Raw genomic sequence first — 24,913 nt, 5'->3', positions numbered from 1 at the left:
GCATCTCACTGCATCTTCTCAAATTGACCCAATAGTTCCCATGACCCACAGCCTTTTGCAGAGTTCATTATTAGACTATTAAAGTTAACCAATAATGAAGGAAATATGATCCTAGTCCGTTGATTACAGGTCCCTCCCTGAGGACAAGTCCAGATCCCATTTCAATATTGTGCACCATGGGTCTTTCCAACACAGTCCAGTGTTGCAAGAGTCATCTCTTTCGCACATGTACATGTCACACAACCTTTTTTTTTTGATAAAGTTAACTGTTTCATTGAAGAAAGTAAGAGTTTGTACAAGTGTAAGGTCTAGCATCCCTTACAAAAATTGAGAGCTACCTGGACCCTAGCGGGCAAAGTAATCCCTTTACAAACAAGTTGTTTCTTTACAAAAAAGCCATGTGAGAGATAAATGCTTGTGACAACAAAGAGTTGGCTAAGCAAAATAAGTGAAAGGATTTATATAGCACCCTATTTACAAAATGAGGTGAGCAGAGCACAAAAAAGGAGAGAAAGGCCCAACAACTAGCTTAAGATGGTCCAAGATTGTTTGGAAGATTGGCTCCGTCATTGGCCATGAGATCTACGAGCGCGTTGGACATCCTGAATGCATGCCTCCATGAGACGTTGATTCCCCTGCAAATGAATTCAATCTCATCAAAGATCGGCAGTAGGTACCAGGGTGGTATAGCTTTCCAGATGCCCAAGATATGATGGTGTATGAGTCCCCTTCAACAATCAAGTGGGATCCCCAAGAAGCGTTAAGATGTTTGAGCCCTATCAATAGTGCCTTTGCTTCAGCATGTTGTGAGCCAGTACAACATGGTCAAGTTCCACCCAGAATTGAGGTCTAAGTGCTTCTGAATTAGGGCCGCAGACAGCCGTAAGTTTCCAGGGAAACCCGTCTGAGATGCGAGAGAGTAGAATGGTGACAAAGAAATCTCTAGAGTGGTAGGAGATGAGAGTGTTATCTGAAGGATCCCAGATAACCCAAATGCTCCCTGCCACCCCAATTGTAGGCCGGGAGGCTAGGTCTGTGACCCTAGACCTGCCTAATAAGGGGGAGGTTGGGCTCAAGAAGTTTCGTTTTAGAGTTAGCTAGAATGGTTGGTAAGAATTTTACAGTCAAATCCTTGACTGCAGTTCTTTTGAGGGGCTGGCCCAAGCCTCTGATATTCCATGACAGGAGCTTCATGGGTTCGAATGGAAAACCTGAGAAGCTCTCAGTGAAGAGGTCAATCTGGCTGACCTTCTCGGAAACGAGGAAGGGTGACCCCACTGAGTTGGTGATTTAAAACGATTAGAAGAGAGAGATAATAAGCGGTTCAAAAGTTCCCTTTGTCCCTTTGATCTCACCTTCATGCGACTCTGAGCATCAGCCTATAAGAAGAGTGAGAGAGTAGCTCTGGTCCATCGTGTTCAAAACTCATAACTTTGTAGATTTCCTTCATCTTTTCTAGTCCTTGTCACATTATTCCCTGTGATTTCCACCCATGGCGTTCAAATCAACGTGGGAGCTTGATTCTGCTATCGTTGAGGCAACATGAGCAGTGCCAATGGAAATGATTTCCAGGGGAATCTCTTCAGTAGTAGGGGGTGGTGCAGAGACTAGGGGAGTCTCTTCAACAGAAGAAGGTGCTAGAGAGACGAAAGAGGCCAAGTCCTGATGAATAGTGGGAATGGGGGAGGGTAGGTTCCGTGTTGAAGAGGAGGGGGAGATAGGGAGTTGGGTTAAGAGGAGCAGAGGGAGTGAAGGAGCTTGCTGGGGGAATGAAAGGGGGAAGACATCTTGAAGCCCGTACACAGGAGGGGGGAAAGTTTCAGAGGGGGAGAGAGCAGAAAGGGGATAAGGTGCAACGACTAGAGTGGAAGAGGGGAAAAAGGCTAGGTAATGGTCGACATGCACAGTTGAGTAATCTGTCGACTAGTATTGGCAAGGAAGGGGATAGCGGACATGCAACATTCTCACGTGGCAGAACCGAACGATATGTGGCTCAAAATGAAGGTGAGGAGACAGCAGACCAGAGACAACGTCTGGTTCTAGAGGGGACAAGTCAGAGGTATGAACCGATGCTATACCGAAAGGAAGCTAGTTTATGTCCATCAAGGAAGGGGAAAGAGGGAAGGGAGCGAAAAGTAAGAAGGAGAATCTAGGAAGGGGAGAGACAAAGGAGTACTGACTGGTGGGGAAGCCGTCTCAGGGAGAGACAAAGGAGCACTGGTCGACGGGGAAGCCATCTCAAGGAGGCAGAGAAAAAGAAGGGGGTGAAGGTAGAGGGCGGGGGCAGAGAGGAAGAAACAGGAATAGGGTGAGGAACGCAGGCGGGAAAGGACAGGGAAGAAGCGGTGGGGTCACACGGGTCGCCTGAGAACTCATAGAAGGAGAGGTAAGATGGAGCCAGCTGTTGGTGGGCGGGATTGGGGGGGGGGAACAGAGTCGAAAAGGTGGGCAGAGGGAGTGAGCTGGAAACAATGGTCGGGGGGGCGCAAAGGTAAAGGGGAAACCGGGGTTGGACGAGGGTCAGAAGAGTATAGGGGCGTGCTAGGGCAAAGCCCGACGGAGCCCTCGCCACCAAAGAGTGGCCCGAATGAACAACGGGACGAAGGGAAGGGAGAGCTCGTCTGACGCACGGCACCTGTTTCGTCCGGCAGGTGACGTTTGCATCTTGGGGTAGCCGAAAACCATGGAAAGAAGAGGAGACCGCTTGTTCCGTTTAACCAGGGTCCACTAGGAGAGTTCCCTACTACTCTCCCTGGGGAGGAGGGTCAGATATAGGAATGTGGGGAAGGCTGGGCGGCAGGAAACCAAGAGAGCACAATCCGAAAGTAGCATTCCTAAACCTTCAACCAGAGAGTGGAAGGTATATGGTAGGGATCCAGCACTTCCACCAATAGTCGTATGGACCCAAGGGGAAGAAATTCCAAGGATTTCCAGAGGGTAGAGACAAGATCCCCACAGACTGCAACTATGCTTTTGAAAGTATCCGGAGGTCAAACATGAAGTGGGATGTGATCAAGGGTAAGCTAGACTCTCTGTTTAAAGTAAGAGCCGACCTTTGGAGACCAAGAATGAAGCTGAGTTGCGGCTCCTTTAAAAGAGAGAGGAGGAGCCTCATGCTGAGCTAGTTGTGGAGAGGGAAAGGAGAAAAGAACTTCCCTCCCGAAAGCCGATTACAAGATATATTAGGTTCCTTCCAAGTGATTTTAGCTAGCTTCTCAATCCCCCTGATATCATCTCGCCTTGGTGAGAAGGAACCAACCAGAGAGGCCTCAAGCTTAGATTTGGGGGGTGTCAACACTAACTGGGAACGGAAATATAGAGAGGTTGTTCCTTCACAGTTGACTGTTGAGGAGAAATGAGAGGTGTGGGAACCCGAGGAGTTCTAGTGGGAGTTTCAAAAGATTTGATGTTCTTTGCTACCACCTCTGCAAAAGCAGGAGTAGCCGTAGAGGCACGATTAAGCTGATTGCGAGCAAGAGGGGCGCGATGAGAGGGAGGGGGAGAGGGCTTGAGGTAGAATGCATAGATCTGGTTCCATGAGAGCAAAGGCTTGGCCGTTCAAAAGATTTTCCTGCTACCGACCATGCGATACACGTCACACATCCTTATCGAAAGGGTTGCTAACTGAACGGCTATCTAGTGTACATGCCGTGTGATGGTAATGATGAGGATTTAGGTCCTTATCTTCTTAAGCCTTCCATCACACACAGGGGTCAAATCCATGTCCCCTGGCCAACTGTCCTGAGCACAACTCCGACATCACCAAGGAATAAGTCCACATCAAAACCCTCATCGGTTGTGCTAACACAATGCTCAAGACTACGAGTTTTAAGACCTCCCATTGAGCCATAGCCAGTCAAAGCTCACGTGAATCTAAGCATTAGTAATGCCTCACAGTCCAAACTGGACCACACTCCACTAGAGCCAATGTATCATTATATAATTTCAATACATGCTCACGTAAGGCCTCTAAATGGCCACACAACCCCAACATGTTAGACCGCTATGAAAATATAAAGAAAAAACATAAAGCTATTAAAGTTCTAGTCAAAACCACAAGAAAGATCTGAACCAGCCGATCACATTGGTTCAACCTGTCTAAACTAACAGGTTAAGACTGGTTTTAACCAGTTTTGGACTGATTTAGTGCCTCCAGGTATAAGATCACCGAATTGACTAGTTGAGGTGCCAATTCACCAGTTTTCGTTACCATTTAAATACAATGTTTCATACTTAGGGATCACCACGTACCTCAAAAAAATTAATGAAGAGATTAGTGCATATGACAGCTTTCAGAAAAGATTAACAGTATACAATGTACACATGGTTAATGTGACTACAAAGTCAGTAGAGTATCAAACTTTGTATATCAAAATTAATGAGCTAAGAAACATCAAGTTATACAAAATTACTCAAAAAGAAAACAAAAATATTATGTCACCATAGGTGTATGCAAAAAGAAGTATTCACCAAATGCTTCAGCACAAACAAGAGAACAGGTATGTTGTTCTCCTGAAGCAGAAATTATAGTATAACAAAATTGAACCATTCCACAAAAAGGAAAAATGCGCCCTTATATAATTACCAGCATCAAGATATAAGTAGAAACGAATGAAAATTAGTGTTTCAGCAAATTACCGAAAAAAATTGTTGCCATTAAAAATTGCACGATAATTTTATTTTACCTTGTCATCAATGGTATCTGGATTAAGGATTGCTTCAATCATGCGTCTCAACATAACAGCAACATAAATACATTTTGGACGAAAATTAAAGCGTTTAACCTGTGAAAATAGAAATCATAAGAAAAAGCACATAAACTAGAAGCAACAATAAACCCATTAAGATAAAGCTTCAAATACAAATAAAATCCTCACCGGCACATGAGCCAGGAACACATCACGAAGAATATTTCTAGCTCTGCCTTCCTACAGAAATAATATTATAAAACCAAGAAAGGAATCAAGTTGTTGCTACTAAACACACAAAAATATAAAGAAAATAGACAAATGCAGAAATAATAGCTGAGGACAGTAAGAACCTTTCCATTAACAGAATTTGCTGTAGCTGATCTTTTCACCTAGAAGATAAGCATAATAAATTATAACAAGAACAGGCAAACTCAATAAGCATCAAACATGATATACATCTAAACAAACTAGAGAATATGCCCAAAATAAAGAAGCCATAGCAGCCTTACCCCTTCGCCAAACTCTAGCAGCTGGGACTGGGAGTGGGATCGGGAGCAGACAATCGTGCAAGGATGGAAGACCCCTATGGTTAGGAGAGCCATCCATACAATGCATATGCTATGGTTCAAGATTCCAAAATGTAAGGGATCTCTCCTTATACCAACCTTTTGGGGAACGAGATCCCAAAAATTAAAAAATCGTGAACCCTTCAAGCTCCATTTCTCGGAATGCCAGAGTGAAAATTCAGAGCGGTATCGCCACTTATGTTGAGAGATCCTAACAACTATAGACCCCCAAATATGGTACTCAACCCAAAAGTAGAAAGCTATAATATCCGCCACAAACACACACACACACAAACATATATAGTTTATCTATTGTTCACAAGTGTGACAAAGAATAGGTCACATTTAGAAAGTGGTGTCAATGCTATATATACAAAAAACACCGTTTCTCCTAAATAGCTGTAAATAATTTTGAAGGGCACTTCAGTAAAATTAAAAAAAAAGTGAAAAGTTCTATGATTAAGAAAAATTGAAGCCCTATTTTCCATCACATTACTCTCTCTACCCACGATAACCTTCTCTCTTTCTCAGGCCACCATCTCTCTCTCTCTCTCTCTCGCTCTCTCTCTCTCTCTCTCTCTCTCTCTCTCTCTCATGCCATGCCTCTCTACCACTATTAATATCCATCTTTCTTTACTCACCATCGCTTTTCCCTTTAATCCTATTATGTGTCCGTGATGGTCCTCCAAAGCTAAACATCACACCTTCACAACCAGGTGCAAATCCAAGGAAGAGATAGACAATGTTCATACCAATGAGGACCACTTCTATAGCGGAGCATTCCTATCCATTCCAAACCCTTGAGCTCTCTCTCTCTCTCTCTCTCTCTCTCTCTCTCTCTCTCTCTCTCTCTCTCCATCTAAAGCCCCCAATATTCTTTCCTTCTTTTTTTATCTTAACTATTGGCCTCCATCTAAAGCCCCCAATATTCTTTCCTTCTCTTTTTATCTGAACTATTGGCCCCCCACTCTCCTCATTTCTTTCCCACTTCAAACAGCTCTCTCTCTCTCTCTCCCTCTCTCCCTTTATCGTGCACACATGCAGAGGAAAAATTGAAAGCAGTGGGGAGTAGTTATGGCAAATGGAGGAGAGATTTTGACAAAGAACGAAGGCTTCACTCTCAAGTGTTTCGTACTGATATAACCCTATAAAGAGTGGATCCTTCAACCTCCTTCTACTAGGCCCTCAACTTCTCAATTTATTCGACTATCTTCCCAAAACTCCAGTGATGAAGCATTTGTCATTCCCATTCGCTCAAACAGGTCCCCAATCCCTTGCAACTGACTCAGATTGAAAGGCTTTTCGATGCCTTTTTACGCAACTTGCTCTCTTCTTCTCTCTCTTCTCCTCCCCCTCTAATAGATTGAAATTCAATTTGAATTGGGGGAAGTGGCTGGAAAGTTTCAGTGCTTATATTAGTCAGAAGAAAGCTTTGATTGTTTTCATATCATTGAATATGACTTCAATTATTTCTACTTGTATCAAGTGTAAAATGACCAAAGAACCTCGTCAATTTGTCATCAATCACAATCACACCCCAGAAAAGTGTTGTTGCTTGGACAGTCTTACTCTCCGGTTATATTTCAGCAAATCAAATGCATGAAGACGAGAAGCTCTTCGAACAAATACCTGACAAAAACATTGTTTCTTGGAACATGACCTTAGGTTACACTTCAAATTACAGAATTTAGAGAGCATGCAAACTTTTCGAGCAAATGCCTAATAATATCTGGCAAGAAAAATCATGATCACTCTTCCACCTCAAAGCAGAAAGATAAAAAGAGGCGATTGAAGCTTTGTTTACAAGATAGGTCATAGAGATGTGATTACTTGGACAGACGATGTGCTTACTTGGACAAACATGGTTAATGGACTCGCTAAAACTGGGAGTGGATCAGTTGATGGAGAATAGAGATGGGCGACAACGGCCTTGAGTTCAGAACCCAACTTTCTTCCACCTAAACAATTTTCAATTTCAGAACCTGATTGGTTCCAAATTTTAGCTCCAAATTTGAAAATACTAAGCAAAATGAAAAAAAAAATGTACTAGAATGGTTTATGAATGTCAATATACCATTCACAATCATTTCTAAATAAATGTAACCATTTTTTCTTCACCTGGATGAACCACAGAATAACAGTTCATATATATATATATATATGAGAAAATAATGTGTCAGCCCAGAAAGGAGTGGCTATGTTGAACTCAAGGTAATAAATTCAAAAAAAATTCTTTTTCTTTTATTAATATACCTCAAGTCCACTTACATCGACCAAAATACAAAGTTGTAAATAAAAAATAAAACCCTAAATGGAACATAGGACCTTTCCTTTTAGTGCTAAAGCAAAAAAACATAACCAAGGAACAATATTCAGTTTTTCACAATGAATTTAAGTACAATATATGTTCCTGGAGAATCGCAAAAAGTATGGAAATATGAATGAAAAAATAAATAAAATACAACCAGAAAAAGTTACTTGATCATGCCTAGGGTCACCCCCACAAGACTTGATACACCCTACACCCAATTCCCTGATCGATTACGGCACTTTTATCCGTTTGGTCTTGCTGGAATTTCAGAAATAGAAACTTTTCACAAGCAATACTTCTTTATCTAAGGCTTTAAAGAGCATAGAAAACTAACTAGGGTCTGTAGGAACCCTTTAGGATCAAATTAGAGCATCTCATGAAGGTATAGAACCTTCTAGGCTGGGCGTACCCATTTTTTCTTCTCCAAACAGCAAAATCCTGATTAAGGTTTCAATATGCCATCCTTGTCTTGTTAAATTTTGGTGGCATTACCCTTTTTGGAAGGGAAGAGAGCAAAAATGAATTTTAATGGTGACAGAGAGACAGAAATTTGGTGTGTGGCGGAAAGAGGAATTTGTGTATAGAGAGAGGGGCTCAATGGTGTTTAAATAGAAAGAATTCCTTCTCCTAATTTGACCAACGAGAACTTAGGAAATTTGTGGGGTGAGAATAATTAAATTCATCCCACAAATTAGCCATTATAATTTTGGGTATAAATTAGGAACACTATCCCCAGTTTTCTTGCTTTTTTTTTAGAATAGGAAAACTATCCTCTTTTTTTTATCTTGTTTACTGCTGTATTAAGCGTAAAATAATTAAAAGAGAGCTGCAGAGGAAGCCCACAGGTCGGGCCTCATGCCAAAAAGAATAGACTTCCCTAGAAGGCAATCTCGTACCAAAAATGTTCGGGCCTAGTACCAAAAACCAGATAGAGCAAGAAAACTACGAACCAAATACGGGCCTAAACATCCTGCTCATAACAAGGAAGAAAACCCAAAAAACTGAAAAGAGAATCTTTCACGGTGCTAAGGTACTTGATGGCATTCCATCTTTAGCTAGTTTGTCTGCCAGGGCGTTGGATTCCTGCCAAATATGCTTTTATGAGACGGCTATATCCCTGCAAATGTGAGTAACCTCCAAAAATTGAAGATGCCACAAGGAGAGGGGGGGGGGGCATAGCTAACAACCCAATAGATAATGTTTTTTTAGCATCTCCCTCCACTATAAGTGGTTGAGGCCAAGTGGGGTCAAAGATCTTGAGGCCTGTGAGCAGTGCTATTGACCTTGAGGCCCGTGAGCAGCATTGACTCAGCAAATTGAGAGTCGTTGGGGCCAATATTCTTGTAGATAGAAGCAAGAGTGTTGCCAAGGTGGTCTCGGAAGACCCCACCACTCCAACTGGACTAGGGTTACCCAAAGAGCACCCGTCGAAGTTAAGCTTTGTATGGCCCTCCGGGGGGCAGACCAGTTGGTACATCTATGAATCCCGAGTGACTGCGTCTGGAGGATTTCTTTAGTAGGAACGCTATGAACGAGACAATCTAAAGTCTCTGTTATTGGATGGCCAAAAGGTGACCTCCGAGGTGATTTTGGGAAAGAGGTCAGGAACATCATGTTTGATACCACGGAATATCCTCGAGTTCATCTCTCTGTCCAAATGACCTAAATTGTGAATGCTATGGAAGGTTTCCAGAGGAGCCTGCCAGTAGATGGCCACGGAGTGTCCTTGGATAAGTTGAGTAGTGCCGGAAGGAAGGGAGGAGTGACGCAAGAGATACCGAAGAGGCGGAGAAGAAGCCTCCAAAGCTCGTGGGCCACTTTACAGTGTAAAAATAGATCGGGGTTGGATTGGACGTTCCTCCGTTGTAGTTGATCCACCGTGAGGGTCTTCTCCAAGCAAGCAATCCAGTTGAAGGCTGGAGCTTTAGGAACGACCTCAGATGTACCTTTTTTGGGAACCAAGTTACAAAAAGTCATGATAACAAGAAAAGGGAATTCGCTGGGCTGGGTCTATCTCATGATCTTTACCAGAGATGCAGGTTCAAGTAATGCTATAGATGACCAGACCTCCAGCATGATGGATTTAGGAGAATGAGGAAACGAAGGGGTTAGTAAGAGTTTCTTATAAAAGGAGGCAACCGAAAAGGACCCAGAAGGGGAAGGGGTCTATAGTAAGCGGTCTGATCCTGAGGAGGCTAGAAAGTTGGAGCTAAGCAAGGAAGACAAGGAGAGGAAGTTTTCCGTTTCAAGTTCAATAAGTGGACGTCTAAAAGATGGGTTCCAAACTCTAATGTTACCCAAGACGGGTATCTCGTCTCGAGTAAAAGCGAATGTGATGGCCTTCTCGAGGGTAGTAGCGGATAAACATTAAAAAGAGATAGAGAAAGAGAGAGAGATGACAAGAACGACTTCCATGCCCCTGATGCTCTACTCGAGAACGCCACTCCAATAGCCAATTGTCAGAGGGGATTTTGTACTTGCCACGGATTACTTTGATCCACAACAAGTCATTTTGTGTAGCCAGGCACCATCACCATTGGCCAAGCAAGGCTAAGTTCTGCTTTCTCAAAATCCGAATGTCGAGTCCACCTAGGTCTTTTGGCCGGCATACTTTAACTTAAGAGATAAGGTCGTATTTTTTCGTTTCAACATCTCCTGACCACACAAGGTTCCTCATTAACTGTTCTAGGCAGTTAGCAACCACCGTCAGCATGTGGAACAAGGCCATCAGGTACATAGGAGTGTTGGCCAAAGTTGCCTTGATGAGGGTGGATCTGCCAGTGAAAGATAAGAACAAGCCTTTCCACTCGGCGAGCCTTCTACTAGCTTTGTCAATAATGCCGGACCACTGCCTTTCTTTGGATTTGCCAAGGCCCAATGGCATGCCGAGGTAGCTAGTAGAAAGCTCTTCCACATTACACTCCCAGTCCGGAATGAGAGCCCTAGCTTCTGTGAGTGTAAGGGCTACCCCTATCATGTGGATTTCTCCATATTGACTTTCTGCTTCCCGAAGGGCCACATTCAAGAATACCAGGGTGTCGTCAATGTATTAAGGTGGGAGACAACGGGGCCCCTAGGGCTGCTCTTGAAGCATCTTAGATGGCCCACCTGGTACATGCGGGTGACAGATTGGGTGAAAACCTCAACTGAAATCGCGAATAGAAAGGGAGAGAAAGGGTCCCCCTGACAGAGGCCTCTAGACGAGGGGAAGTAACCTTTTGAAGCTCGGTTATAAGCACTGAAAAGCATGGGCGAGAGTAACAGCCTCTCATCCACCTTCTCCATCGCTCCCCAATACTCATCAGGGCCATGGTTTCTTCCAGGATGTCCCAATCCATGTGATCGTACACCTTTTTCCAGTTGAACGTGAAGATGAGGCCCGGTTGTTTTGCCGCGTGTTTGAAATGTAGGCATTCATGTACCACTAACACTCCATTCAGAATTTGCCTATCTTGGATGAAGGCACTCTGGGATGGTGAGACCACGAAAGGGGGGAGCTCTTTAAGCCTCAAGGGATTTTATAGGTGGAGTTCACTAAACTAATAGGTCTGAAATCCTTGAGTTCTTCCACACCTTCAATTTTAGGGACAAGGCAATGAAGGTGGCGTTCATGGCTTTATGGATTAAACCACGGTGAAAAAATTCTTAAAAAAATTCTAAAAAATCAGGTCCGAATGTTTCCTAAAATTCCTTAAACGAAGCTAGAAGGAAACCGCCAAGGGCGGAGGTTTTATCTCTACCTAGGTCACCTAGAGCCGAAAAGATTTCAGGTTCAAAAAATGCTCCTTCAAGCCATTGGGCTCGGTCGACAGGTAAGGTAAGTAACTGTAAGTCAGACATCCTGGGTTGGGGTCCCAAAGAGGCGGTGTACAAACGTTTGAAGAAAGAGAGAATGGCTTCTTCAATCTCAGCCGGCTGATCAATGATCCTATTTCCTACCTTAATGGTAGAAATGGAATTGTCCCGATAATGCTATCCTGTGAAAGAAACACGTGTTGTGGTCACCATAGTGGAACCACTGAAGTCCGGAACTCTACTACCCAAAAATATCCCTTCCTTAAGAGTGGTAAAGTACTCGAATTTGTGGTGGTTTCTAAGAAATGATTCAGAAGGCGAAATTGTACGGGTATCTTCGATAAGGTCAAGGGACTAGATGGATGAGGAATGAGAGCTCTTGAGGTGAAAGAGATTCCTGGGGATGGTTTTGCTCCAGTCCTTGAGGGAGGCCTTAAGTAACTAGAGTTTGGTTTGCAAATAACCTAAATCCCCCCCGAAGCCCCTTCTGTCGACAAGAATTTCCATCGACAAAGCTTGCAAACCCACAGCTGTATGATGAGGTGGAGTGAGGGATGGGGCTGTTTCGTCTCGTTAATGACCATAATAGTTGGCCGGTGTTTGAAGCTAAGGTCGAGTGCAGCTTTCCATTTTAGGGTCTGACCTAGACGTCGGCCGTTCCAAGAGATTATCTTCATGATGAACAAGGAGGTGGATGTGCCTATCAACATAGGAGACCTTCTTTGAGAAGAGTTCGGAGGAGGAAACGAAGACAACCATTTGTCGTAGTTGATATTAGAAACGAGGTTCTTCACTTCCCAGAAGCTCTAATACTCACCTTGAGCATGCTCTCTGCATCCGCCTAGAAGAACAGATGGACTGGCCCCTCTAGCCCGTCATAAGGGAAGCCTATCACTCTGAGAACCTCCTTAATGTTCCCTTGGCCATGATCGATCTCATCTATAGTTGTTGGAAACGTATGTGATTGCAAATTATTTTTGGAATCAGAATCACGAAATTGCATGTATTAGAAGTTTCGAAATCTAGGAATCAATTTTCGTACGATTCGGATTTGAGAAAAATGATTCTTACTATTTTGAAATCGTGATTCAAAAATTAAGAATCGTGCTTCCTATTTCCGAGAATTGATGTCCCTTCATGTTAGAATCACGTTTCATACCTATGTGGAATCATAATCATACATGACCCCACTTGTTTCGATGGGAATCGTGATTCTTAAAACTATGGAATCGTGATTCCTAAAATTCTAGAATCGTTGTACTCATCAATTTGGAACAACATCCTCACCATTAAGGAATCGTGATTCTCCCCATATTAGAATTGAGATTCTCCCCTTACTAGAATTGCAAACCAACTCCCTCCTGTACATGAGAGAGCACTCAAAAAATATATAAATTTACCTATTACTACAAGATCGAATTTTGGTCTATATATACTCAGTCCAAGACTCCAAGTACTAATGTCAACCTTTATGATATCTTTGTGGACAATCCCATACAATGGACTCGGTCTACCGATAACCCTATTATGCCTACAAGGTCTAGAGCCAGTCTACGACATATAAGAAATGAGAACAAGGGCAAGCTCCCTTTATCTCCTTTCCTTAAATTATAAAATAGGTAAATGACATAGTAATTCTTATTTGTTAAATGTAGTTTTGAATCTTTTGACTTTTGAAAATTGAGTTATTCAATTTTTAGTCAATTTTTCTGATATTTAACGATTAATTTAACCTAAAACACCACAGGGCACTTCGTTCATATCCTTATTATCTTCTTATTCTACTTTTATCCCCTTGTTCAACTTGAAGAAATGACGGTGCCGATCATATATTAAACATTATTACATTAGTAGTTTAGTACCCACACCATTTACCAAACATTATTAAATTTGAAGTAACATGTTTTTTAGTATTATTTATTCTTGGTAAGAGTTCTTGAAAAGTAACATGGAATGAAGAATGGAAATTAGTAAATAAAAACTAAAAAATTTAACATATTACTCGCATTTTAAATTTTGATTTTATTCTCATGTGCAACAACTTCAAATACTCTCACGCTCTCATATATGTCGGGTTCACTCATGATTGAGCATACATTGAAGGGTTTCTGCTCTCCCTATGTGCACATTACTTTCATGTTATATACTATTTAGTTGAACACTTGAAGTTCCTATTCTCATATTACTTTCATGTTACATTATTTAGTTGAAGACTCGCAGTGTTCCTATTCTCGCATTACTTTCATGTTATATTATTTAGTTCAAGAATTGAAGTTTTTATTCTCACATTATTTTCATGTTATACTATTTAGTTGAACACTTGAAGTTCTTATTATTTAGTTCAAGAATCGCATTGTTGTGTAGCAAGGAATCACGATGTCTACGATATAGAAACTTGATTTCAAACAACATGGATTTGCAAAGCCAAAAAATTTGGGATCAACGTTTCTCACAAGCAGAATAGCATTCTTGTGTAGCTAAGAATCATAAAGTTCTCGAAATGAAATCTTGATTCCGGCAATCCAAGAATCGAGATTCCTAAACTAGGTGGATCGTGTTCTGCAAAAAATGGAAACGTGATTCTTTTCTTTTAGAATCGACTTTCACCAGGAGAAATGCCAAATCGAGATTCTGAAACGGAATTGCTACCCTCATAAGTGATTCAGGTAACTATAATCTCGTCTACATACTTTGAATTCACCAACGAAGCTAAAGGTGGAGAGGTTTGGGGATTAAGATGAGGGTGACTTGGAGCCCCTCAAGTTCATAAGCTGCGGGCGAGGTGACGGTTTAGGGTCCCATAGGGAGGGAGGAGTGAGGCACATAGGTTATAAGTGGGCGAGTGATGGTGGGGGTTGGGATGGGGCCTAGACGTGGAGGGTTGAAAAAGTATGGGTTCAAGCGGGTGGTTTGGAAGATCTTGTGTGGGTAGAAGCCAGCTAGGTTGAGTTAGATGGGGGTAGAGGAATGGAAGCTGGGAGAAAAGGAGAGGGGTGGTAGAGGGGAGCAACAAGGTTAAGGTAGGGAATAGGCGGGAGGGTTGCTACGGCGGTTGGAGCAAGAAGAGAGGCGAGAGGGTCCACAACGAGGGGTTTGACCTGGGCCGGAGTGGACGCTACTTGGAACAGAGGGACAATATTAGGGGGGTAAGGAAGATAGGGTGTCAAGAGAGAGGCAATGCAGGGTTAGGTGGGGTAGGATCAACGGACTCCATTACTATGAGCCCAGCAGGGAGAGAAGGCCAATCCATCTGACGAGGGGTATCAAGTTGCTTCGCAAGGGTTTGAAGTATTAGCTGGAGAAGGGGTTTCAAGTAGAGGAGGGATGGAAGATAGGGGAGGGGCCAAAGGGTAACCAATGGCAGAGTGGAGTTTCGGCCGTCTAGAAAGGGCTGAGGGGATGGTGAAGACGTAGGGGCGAGGCTTAGAGTTGATATGAGAAGAGAGAGGGGCTTCATCGAAAGAAGGACGAGAGGGGAGAGAAGGTTGCAAAGGAGGGGGTAAAGACGAAGATGGATGGGGATTGAGTGAGGGTTGGGTGGTTCTAAGCAGCAAGAGAGAGAGGAGACAAAAGGTCAAGGGAGATGTAAGGGGCTGGGTTGGGATCTTGACTGTCGAAGTCAGTCATGTGTCCCCAACAGGGTTTGCGGGTGGCTGCAACTGAAAGGTGTGCAACAACCAACGATGGGGGGGAATGAATAGGGGCAGTTGATGGGAGGGGGAGAAAAGGAAGGAGAGGGCAGAAGATGAGGAAGGAGAGAGGGGTGTAACCCGATGAAGATGGAGGGTCATCATGAGGGTGGCTTACGAGGCCAGAGGATCCGGCTGGGGCATTAAATGAAGGCGGCTGATAACGGGAGGAGGTGACACGCTTATCAGGGTGGCTGGGTAAAGACGGAGATGGATGGGGATTGAGTGAGGGTTGGGTGGTTCTAGGCAGCAAGAGAGAGAGGAGATAGAAGGTCAAGGGAGATGTAAGGAGTTGGGTTGGGATCTTGAGTGTCGAAGTCAGCCTTGTGTCCCCAACAGGGTTTGCAGACAGCAGCGACTGAAAGGTGTGCAACAACCAACGATGGGGGGGAATGAATAGGGGCAGTTGATGGGCGGGGGAGAAAGGAAGGAGAGGGCGGAAGATGAGGAAGGAGAGAGGGGTGTAACCCGATGAAGATGGAGGGTCATCATGAGGGTGGCTTACGAGGCCAAAGGATCCGGCTGGGGCACTGATAAAGGGAGGAGGTGACACGCTTATCAGGTGGCTTTGGCCTGCCCCGAGCGAATTGGGATGCCCTGTTGATTTGGATCGAGAGAGAAGGTTGACAAAAGGAGGTAAGTGGCGGGGAACAGGTGATAAAAGGGGCCGACGCGAAGCAAGAGGTGGCAGAAGGCCCGGGGTATGGCCAAGAGTCAAGCGTTAGCAGAGGTAGGCTGACGCGAGGCAGGAGGCGGCGACGAGGACAAGTGGCAGACAGGTGTCGAGGTGTCAGCAAAGGGGGTACGCCCCAAGGCATAGTGTGGGTGGGAAAGAGCAGGGGCTGTTGTCCACAAAGTAGAGGTGTGCCTGGCATCAGTCACGTGGCAACTTGAGGGTCAGTCATGAGGCGGTTGTGAGGGCTGCATACGACCGGTTGCTCGGGGTTGTGTGCCGACCAATCTAGAGATCCTTCCCTTGGCGAGAAACGAGCAATGGTCGGGATGATGGTGGCGCCACCTGTTCTGGTGGCGCATCCTGTGGGCTGGGATCCATTCTGACGAGAAGGATGGGGGAAGCTATAAGAAGTCAACGAGGGAAAGAAACTGGAACAAAGGGGAGAGGCCAAAGACCACAAGATTGATAAGTGGAAGAAAGACCCTTCCGCTTCAAACCAGAGAGATAGAGGAATAAGGATAGGGTCAGAACCTCCAAGAGCGTCCGGATTGAACTCAAAGGGAGGAATTCTAGGGATTCCCAATAGATCTGAACAAGGGATCCGCAAGCCTCAACAACCAACTTGAAAGTGGTGGGTGACGAGGCGTGAAAAGGGAAGTTGGAGACCGTGACCCAGATCCGTTGTTTCCTAAAGGAACCTGCTTCCTAAGACCATTAGTCAAAGAAAAGGAGGTCCCCCTTGAAAACCAGAGAGGGGGATGACTGAAAAGCTCGACGGGCGCTCTCCTCAGAAGGAAAATTGAATAGAATAGAGCCATTGGAAAGGGGGCAACAACAGAGATGCAGCTCCCCCCAGTATTGCTGCCCCATTGCTCAATAGACTGGAAGTTGTCCCTCCTCGGATGAAAAAAAAAAACCCAAAGAAGAGCTGAGCTTGGCTCAATGGGGTTGGAGATGATGAGTGGTAGATGAGGCCAATGTGGAGGTGGAGGTAGTTGGGTGGTGTTAGGATCCTCCGCAGGTGCTGAAGGGATCAGAGGAGGGGGAGGAGCAGTTGTGATCTGGGCGAAGGATGCAGAAGAACTGGGGGGGAGGGGGGGTGTGCTTAAGCAGCCGGGGGCTTGGGCGGCCTAAAACCATAAGAAAAATAAGAAAAAAAGAGCAGATAAGAACAAGAGTAGATCATAGATGGTCCATAATCCATATTTCCATACAATGATACAACCATCGAAACATACACACAAGAGTTGACAATAGAAACTAGTAAATAAGAAAAAGAAAATACACAATTCAAGACAGCACCAAAAGATAAGTGTTCATCATCATCATCAAAAGGAGTGGGGCAACCTCATCATATACATCGGACTCAAGCACAACATCATTAGAATTATCTCCCTCTTCAACATAACGCTCATCCTCCTCTGCTTCTATTGAATATGCCTCTTCTACCTCTTCTTCTAGCCCCCTCTTACTCTGTGCAGCTGAGGCCTTAGGAGACTTGGCTGCTCTACCTAGTGCCCCTGGCCTTTGTGTTTCATTGAACTCAAATATTGTTTAATTTCCTCCCTGATAGCCTCAGGAAGGTTTTTACACATGGCAACATCCCCATAAATACCAGCAAAGTGTTTTTTGAACCGGTAAATACCCCCATTAGTATCCTTTCCACAATAATTACACCTTATACAAGTTACAAAAAGATTCGGGTTATGACCATATTTCTATCCCAGATCACCAATCCTAAAAGAATCTGGTGAAGATATTTTCACTTAACAAACCTCAAATGAACCACAAACCCACCTTTAAACCCCTTTTCTCCTTTTTAAAAAAAAAAAGAAAAAAAAACAAAAACAAAAACAAAAAATGCCCCTAAAAAGGGGTATTTCCGCCCTTGGGCGGCCGCCTAGGCATTGAGCGGCTCGCCTTTTGGAACAGCGTTAGGCCTTTAAGGCCACAAAACCCAACAAGCCCAAGGGCTGATGCAATACTATACGTCCAATCGCCAGATTCAATCGCTGATTGGATGGCCACAGTTGTGTTTCAGCTGTGAATTTTATTTTGTTCTTTTTTATAAATATAAATCCCTTGCAATTTAAATCATCTACTCTTGAAAAGTATGTGCACCTAATAAAAATATCTAAAAATAATAATTTATAAAAAAATAAATTGATCAAAAGGACCCCTATGGGGGCACCTTGGCTATAGTCTATTTATTTCAAACATGGACATATTTGTTTTACACTATAGTCTATTTATTTCAAACAATAATATCCCAATTACTTGAACTAAATATGAAAAAACATACAAAGTATTTCTTTACTTTTTCACACACATTATTTGTTGCGTAATATGAAACCACATATTGCACTGATCCATAGTCAAATTTCTTATAATGTTTTGTGCAGTTTAGCCAAATTTTTTAATTTTCTTATAATTAATCAAAAACGAATCTCACATCCCACCAAAACCTACAACTAGCCCTAATTTATGAGGGTTCTTTGAACATTTAGTACCACATACCATCGAGACTAGTCCTTTTTATCATCAATTATCATTTCAAAATCACGATTGAAGAATAAAAGAAGCCATCTTTATGAAATAATCAACAAAATTACACTCAATTCCATAAATTAACTACCAATTGCTCCATTCCCAATTAACCATTAGTTTCCATTAGAGCAATTAAAAATCAATGATATAATCCTAAAACCCGTAAGCCCCCATAAGAAGTTTATTAAGCGGGCTCATACTTTTTGAGGAGGGTTGGGGAGCTAGATTGCCTCTTCCACCAATGTTTTCGGAATGGATCTTTCAGAGATCTCCAATGTTTAAAAAAACAGACCGCCAGGCACTTAGGCGCCCAAAAAAAATTTGCTGCACGCCTGGACCTGGGCGCCCCAACACGAGCGGCTATACCTGGGAGGGTGCCCAACGCCCAGTTCTAGGCGGGTGCCCAGCGCCCAATTTTGGACGGGCGCCGAGCACAGTTTACGATTTTTTTTTTTTTAACTTCACCCAAAAGGGCAAAGGGGGTCATTTTGACCCCCAAGTTTGTATAAAATAAGTTAAGGGGTTTATTTTCAACCCCAAACTGAAAAAAAAAACAAGAAACCCTCAATCTTAAACTTATTTATGAGAATCTAAAGCAATTGCTGAGCATCGAAAATACTCCTTGTGGATTGAAAAAGTTTGTTTTCCTGATTGAAATTATTTTTAGGGTGCTATTGGTGGTATTAGAAGACTTTTAAGTTGATTCGTAGCTCGACTGAGATAGCCAACATCGAAGATCAGAGATTCGGTAGAAAATGTCAGTCTGTAATCTTTATTTGAGATTTAGTTTCAATTTGAGATGTCTTCTGCAAGGTCTACTAGGGGTGGAGATCCAGAATGGAAATATTGTGTTAACCCGGATAAGAATGACAGAAATAAAATTGTGTGCAATTTCTATGGACATGTTTCTAATGCCGGCATATATAAATTTAAGAAACATCTCGCCGGTATTAGAGGTGATGTCGCCCCATGTGAGAAAGTCCCAGATCTTGTAAAGAAAGAAATTTTGGAGTACATTGAAGCTGAAAAAAGTAAAAAAGTTGCAAAAAAAAAAGATATAGCAGAATTAAAGTCAGGGGTTCATATTTTTATGATAATACTGAAACTGAAGAAGAGGATGATGAGAGGGGGAAGAAAGGGTAGCCATGGTTGGTACTCAGAGCTCTAAGACCAAGAGGGCTTTTGGGTCTAAGGAGGCTCGTACGAGAGGGCCTATAGATAGTTTCTTTACACCTAGCCCTGAGAAAGTAATTGAGAAAGGCAAGGGAAACGGGGAAAAATAGGTGACAATTGAAAATAAGTTAATAAAAAAGATAGAGTCAGGGTGATTCAGTATATTGCTCGGTGGTTTTACCATACGGGTATTTCTTTTAACACTATTAGTTTGAATAGCTTCTATACAATATTGGAAGCAATTGGGCAATTTGGGCCAGGTTTGAAAGCTTCAACTCCTTATGAGATTGGAGAGCCACTACTGAAGAAAGAAGTCGAGTACACTAATGAATATCTCAAGACTCATAAGGAGGGATGGGCTAAATTTGGGGTTTCTTTGATGACAGACAAGTGGAGTGATAGGAGGAGTAACATGAATTTATTAGTAAATTGTCCTACGCGTACAGTTTTTTTGCGCTCAATCGATACTTTCAATGATGTTCATGATGAGCATATATTTTCTTTCATTGATAAGGGTATTAAGGAGGTTGGGGAGGAACAAGTAATTCAAGTGGTCACATATAATGCTACTCCCAATCTAGCTGCAAGTCATTTGCTTTGACAAAAGAGGCTCGAAAAATTTGGACTCCTTACGTTGCACATTACGTAGATCTTATGCCTGAGGCAATTGGTGAATTGCCTCCTATTGAAGGAATTATTTTTAAGGCTAACAAGGTTACAATCTTCATATACAGTCACATACTTATCCTTAGCATGATGCGCAAGTTTACAACAAAGAGAGAGCTAGTGAGGCTTGGGGTCACTGGATTTACCACTACCTACCTTAGTCTACAAAGCATGTATAAGAGGAGGATCGCATTAAGGTCTATGTTTGCTTCAGAGGAGTGGAGTAGGTGTAAGTGGTTTAGAGATGCCAAGGGAAAGAAGACACGAAATATTATTCTTTCGAAATATTTTTGGTGTGGGTTGAAGCATGCGATATTAGTATTTCTTCCTTTGGTGAAGGTCTTGCGCTTGGTTGATGCTGATAAGCCCTCCATGGGCTTTATATATGATGCAATGGAAAGGGCTAAGAATGAGATTGTAGAGAACTTGGGCGATGATGCAACGAAGTATGCCCCAATTTGGGAGATGATAGATGATAAATGGGATAGGCAGCTCCATAGACCATTGCATGCAACGGGGTACTACTTGAACCACAAATTCTTTTATGCAGATGCAAATATTGAGTCAAAAGGGGTAATTATGGATGGTTTTATAAGTGCCTTGAGAAATTAGTTCCTGATCCAAATATCCAAGATAAGATATCAATTGAAGAGCTAATTTCGTAAAAGTGTTCTTTGATATCATTTGGGAAATATATGGCATTACCGCAAAGAAACAAAGACGAACCAGGTAATATTCTTTTGACTTATGTACTTTTGTTTTATAAAATATAAATTTATAATTTTCTTTCAAGTTCTGATAACGTTAAATACCTAAATTAATTATAAAGGTTGCCCACCTATTGCAGCCCAATGGTGGAGACAACATGGGAGTAGCGTTCCAAACCTCCAGAAGATGGCTATGCGGATCTTGAGTTTGACAACTACCTCTTTTGGTTGTGAGCGCAATTGGAGTTCGTTTAAGATAGTATTTTACTATTTCACTATTTTAAAGGAATAAAATTTTATATGTTTTTTTTGTTTACAAGTTCATATTCATTTTGTAATATAGATTCATAAAAGGTAAGAAGATCATAGACCTATAGTAGTTACTTATGAATTATTTTTCCTTATAGGTGCATACAAAGAGAAGAAATAGGCTTGAGCAAAGGAAGTTCAATGACTTGGTTTTGTTAGAGAGAATCAAAGGCTCAAGGAGAAGAAAAACCAGTCAAAGAAGGACCCTATCTCTTCGAAAGACATGGAGAATGCTTCAAATTGGCTAGTTAGTGACCCTGGTAGTGAGGTCTTCCCTGGGGAGGGTTTGACATGGGAAAAGGTCGAGGACGCTTCAGGGCAAGCTTCTGATCCTAGAAGGGCCACTCGAGCAACTTTTTCTGCTGGTACGTCACGGAGGGAGATAGAGGAAGAGGAGGCAGATTCAGAAGAATCTATGGAAGAAGAGGAATATGTTGGAAAGGGTGATGATTCTCATGATGACGGCCGCAATTCTAATGAAGATGAAGGCAATGAAGATGATGATTCTGATTCTTATTGAAGTCTTGATTGTCTTCTCTCTTCTTTTGAAGTAACTTTAATACTTTATTGCACCATCTTGGTTTGGGCTTTAAACATTTGCAGTTTGAACGATTTTTATTTAGTTATGTGGTTTGTAATTTTTTTGCCTTTTTGGACTATTTCGTTGTGTGGTTTACTGGTTTTTCTATAGTTTTGGAAGTCAGTTTGTTGATGACTTGGAGAGTTGGAGACTTGGAATCTTGGATGTTATTATGGTTTATTTTATGGATATGAATTATGGAATATGGAATATGGAATATGCCAATATGGAGAATTTCTGAATTTGAGAGTTGGAGACCTTACCTATTCGACTTTTAAATGTTTTGTATGGTTCAAATTTTGGAATAAATTACAAATTTTGACACAAATATATGCATATATGTGCATTTGGATAACAAATATATAAAACAAACTAAGAATTTGCACCGCAAGGTGCCCGCTTAGGTGTTGGGCGCTCGGCACCAAGCAGGCCGCCTAGCGTTTTTTAAAACCTTGGGGATCTCGATTTTTAAATTTTGGGATCTCGAACCCCACTGATAGGGATTCTGAATCCCGCTGTTAGGGACCTCAAACCCAACCTTAAAGACCAAAACAACAACCAAACCGATGATTTTTTTTATTTATAGCCAACTATTAACACAAATATTGCTCGTTTGCTATTAACAATGAGATCCCTACATTCAAGGGTATACATAATCCTAGATTATTATACACTTTAAGGTTGGCAGCAAGATCCCCAAAAAGTTGGGATCAAGATCCCAAAAAGTCGAGATCAACATCCCAAAAAGGTTGGCATCTCGATCCCTAACATGTGCATTGTACAGCTGGCGTTCCCAATCATAGGGATCATCTAGCACTTCACGATCCCTCGCTCCCGATCCCGATCCCAGTATCAGTCCCGCTCCCGATCCCAACAACTATGAGGGAGAGTACTTTTTTGCCCTTGGCTGAGGCCCTTTTCTGCCCTCTGCCAAGTTGTGCCAAGGCAACCACATAGGCGTTCGAACGTTGGAAACCAGAACGTGAATTTATAAGATGTACACACAATAATGTGTTTTCTATGGTTCTTCATTTACATCACAACCAAAGATAGGCACCATAATACAGTAGAGAGCAGAAAATAGGTACCTTCAATTCAAGAAAAGCCAAGGCTTGATGCTCCATGTATATTCCCAAAGATGCACACTCCTGAGTTGAAGCAAAAATAAAAATCACCAACAAAGACAGTTTTATTTGCTATAAGTGTCTATAACTGCTTTCCAATAAATGTACAAATTAAAGAAAATCTCACATTCTAATTAACATATAGAACACAAGGGAAAAGAGAAGTGGCCCAAGAATAGCTAACGACTATGGTGGAGATATAACAGTAACAAAAATTTTCACTTGTAATCTAACTTATAACATTTGATAATGTTCATACATAATTTAAGTACAAGGGCACACAACTCAAAGTAATCATTACATGACAAATCACCATAAGCACCTAATAGTCCAAGTAAGAACTTAGAGGTAGGCGATGATGTTTTAATGGCACACTTCGACATAAAACATGCGATCATAACAACAGAATCTCACTCCAAATATGCTTCTTGAGATATCCTCTATAGAATCTCACACCAAACATGCTTCTTGAGCTGTATTTTTAAGTGTCAAAAGTGCATGACAGGATATCATATGCATGAGTCAAACAGGTTTTGATTACAATGAGAGTCCTTGAGAGAAATAAGTTGAGACAGTTTCCCATGTGAAAAAAACATATCCAATTAGGATCCACTTCTTACAAAGACATAATAAACTCATCGATGTCAATGAATCTCACATCCATTTGCTACTAATTCAGCTATTAGGCTCCCATTCCAAACGAATCTCTTTCAACAGGATTTCTTTATCAAAGAACATGTTTACTAAAAATTTTGAGAGACTGAAATCTGCAAGGTACCTGCAAGGACGGTAAAAGAATGCTTCCGAATCTTGGATCCCTGCCAAGCATTTGTACAATCTCTTGGTCACTTTCCATCCCCATTGCCTTCAAGATCACTATTATCGGAACCTATAAGAGAACATGAAGATTGAATAAATCATGATGAATAACATGCAGGACTCTTAAGAAAATTCCATGGCATGCATATACGTACATCTTCGATAAACACATTGAGCTTTAAATAAATCTTCTCTTTTTTCAAGACGATATTTGTCTTACTTTTTGTCTCGTTTGTAACAGAAGTAACTGTAGCTACAACACTGGACCAAGAGAGAAAACAACCAAAACATCAACATGTCGTGTCTTTTATCAAATCAAAAACTTCATAGTGCCTGCATTAAATTGACAATGAACAAAGCAAAAACATTTTCCTATAATTTATAACATAAAAATGCATATTCAAAAGATTACTTGACACACACCATATAAACCATCTCTCTCTCTCTTTCACACAAACACACACACACACACACTTGTAGCCTATGAAATTCATCAGATTGCCTTGGCAAATATATTTGCAAGTTAGTCTTCACTAAGTCTATTAATTTATTAAAAACCAAGCCATAGAGGAGCAATAAGCGTTCAAGTGGAAGGATTGCGAGGGGTAAATGGTAGGCCCAAAAGGACATGGTTGGAAGTAGTCCGAAAAGATGTGAGGACTTTTAGCCTCACTGAGGGTATGGCTCATAATAGAGCAGAATGGCAAACCAGGATTCATATAACCGACCTCAATTAATTGAGAAAAGGCGAGGATGATGATGATGATGATAATGATGAGAGGAACACAAGCGTGGCCACCTGAGATGCCAAGGCAGCATCTCAAAACCTATAGGACAGCAAGAATTGGAATAGAATCGCACAATACATCCTTTATGGCTAATGCATCAGCATCAAACTTGACTACTCTCCTTTGAAGATAGAAATAAGGTTGTAGAGGAAGAGGAGAGATGACTTTTCGTTTCCCAAAGTCCAGAAAAGAAATGGGCGTGGATATCACGTCCAACATGTTCAAACCAGAGGATATGATATTGTAGAAACATTAAAAATATCAATTTAGGAAACGAGAACATATAAAGAGTTAACTCTAGAAAAAGTATTAGTGATACCTCTAACATTCAAAGGTTAGGAGATTGAATGTGTAACTCAAAAGGGATCAATTGGGAATCCAAATATCCTAACAATACAAGAAAGTTCAAGACTCGAAAAAAGGAAAAGGATTGGTAAAGACACACACACACACTACATGATAATAATTCTAC

The 24,913-nt window shown here is 41.9% G+C and overlaps 1 protein-coding gene across 23 annotated transcripts in view; it reads right to left on the bottom strand.

The window, feature by feature from the left end:
* NRPC2 (nuclear RNA polymerase C2) overlaps positions 1 to 24,913 on the bottom strand; it is a 129,323-nt gene that overhangs the window by 77,873 nt on the left and 26,537 nt on the right. For 17 of the 23 annotated variants that reach the window (XR_016058113.1, XR_002281942.2, XR_016058109.1 and 14 more), the window contains 6 exons: positions 23,809 to 23,914; positions 23,613 to 23,723; positions 22,799 to 22,858; positions 5,042 to 5,080; positions 4,878 to 4,928; positions 4,686 to 4,784 (listed from right to left, as the gene is read on the bottom strand). Coding sequence is in view for 17 of the 23 variants with exons in the window: in XM_020670899.2 (XP_020526558.1) it covers positions 4,686 to 4,784; positions 4,878 to 4,928; positions 5,042 to 5,080; positions 22,799 to 22,858; positions 23,613 to 23,723; positions 23,809 to 23,914 (466 nt within the window). In the remaining 6 variants the exon portion in view is untranslated. The remainder of the gene's footprint in view (positions 1 to 4,685; positions 4,785 to 4,877; positions 4,929 to 5,041; positions 5,081 to 22,798; positions 22,859 to 23,612; positions 23,724 to 23,808; positions 23,915 to 24,913) is intronic. The other 6 variants (XM_088870298.1, XM_088870290.1, XM_088870295.1 and 3 more) reach the window with 1 other exon arrangement.

This window comes from Amborella trichopoda, chromosome 6, assembly GCF_054954075.1.
Source record: "Amborella trichopoda isolate Santa Cruz 75 chromosome 6, AtrichopodaSantaCruz75HAP2 v2.0, whole genome shotgun sequence".
NCBI lineage: Eukaryota > Viridiplantae > Streptophyta > Magnoliopsida > Amborellales > Amborellaceae > Amborella > Amborella trichopoda.
This window is presented reverse-complemented; position numbering and strand designations above follow the sequence as displayed.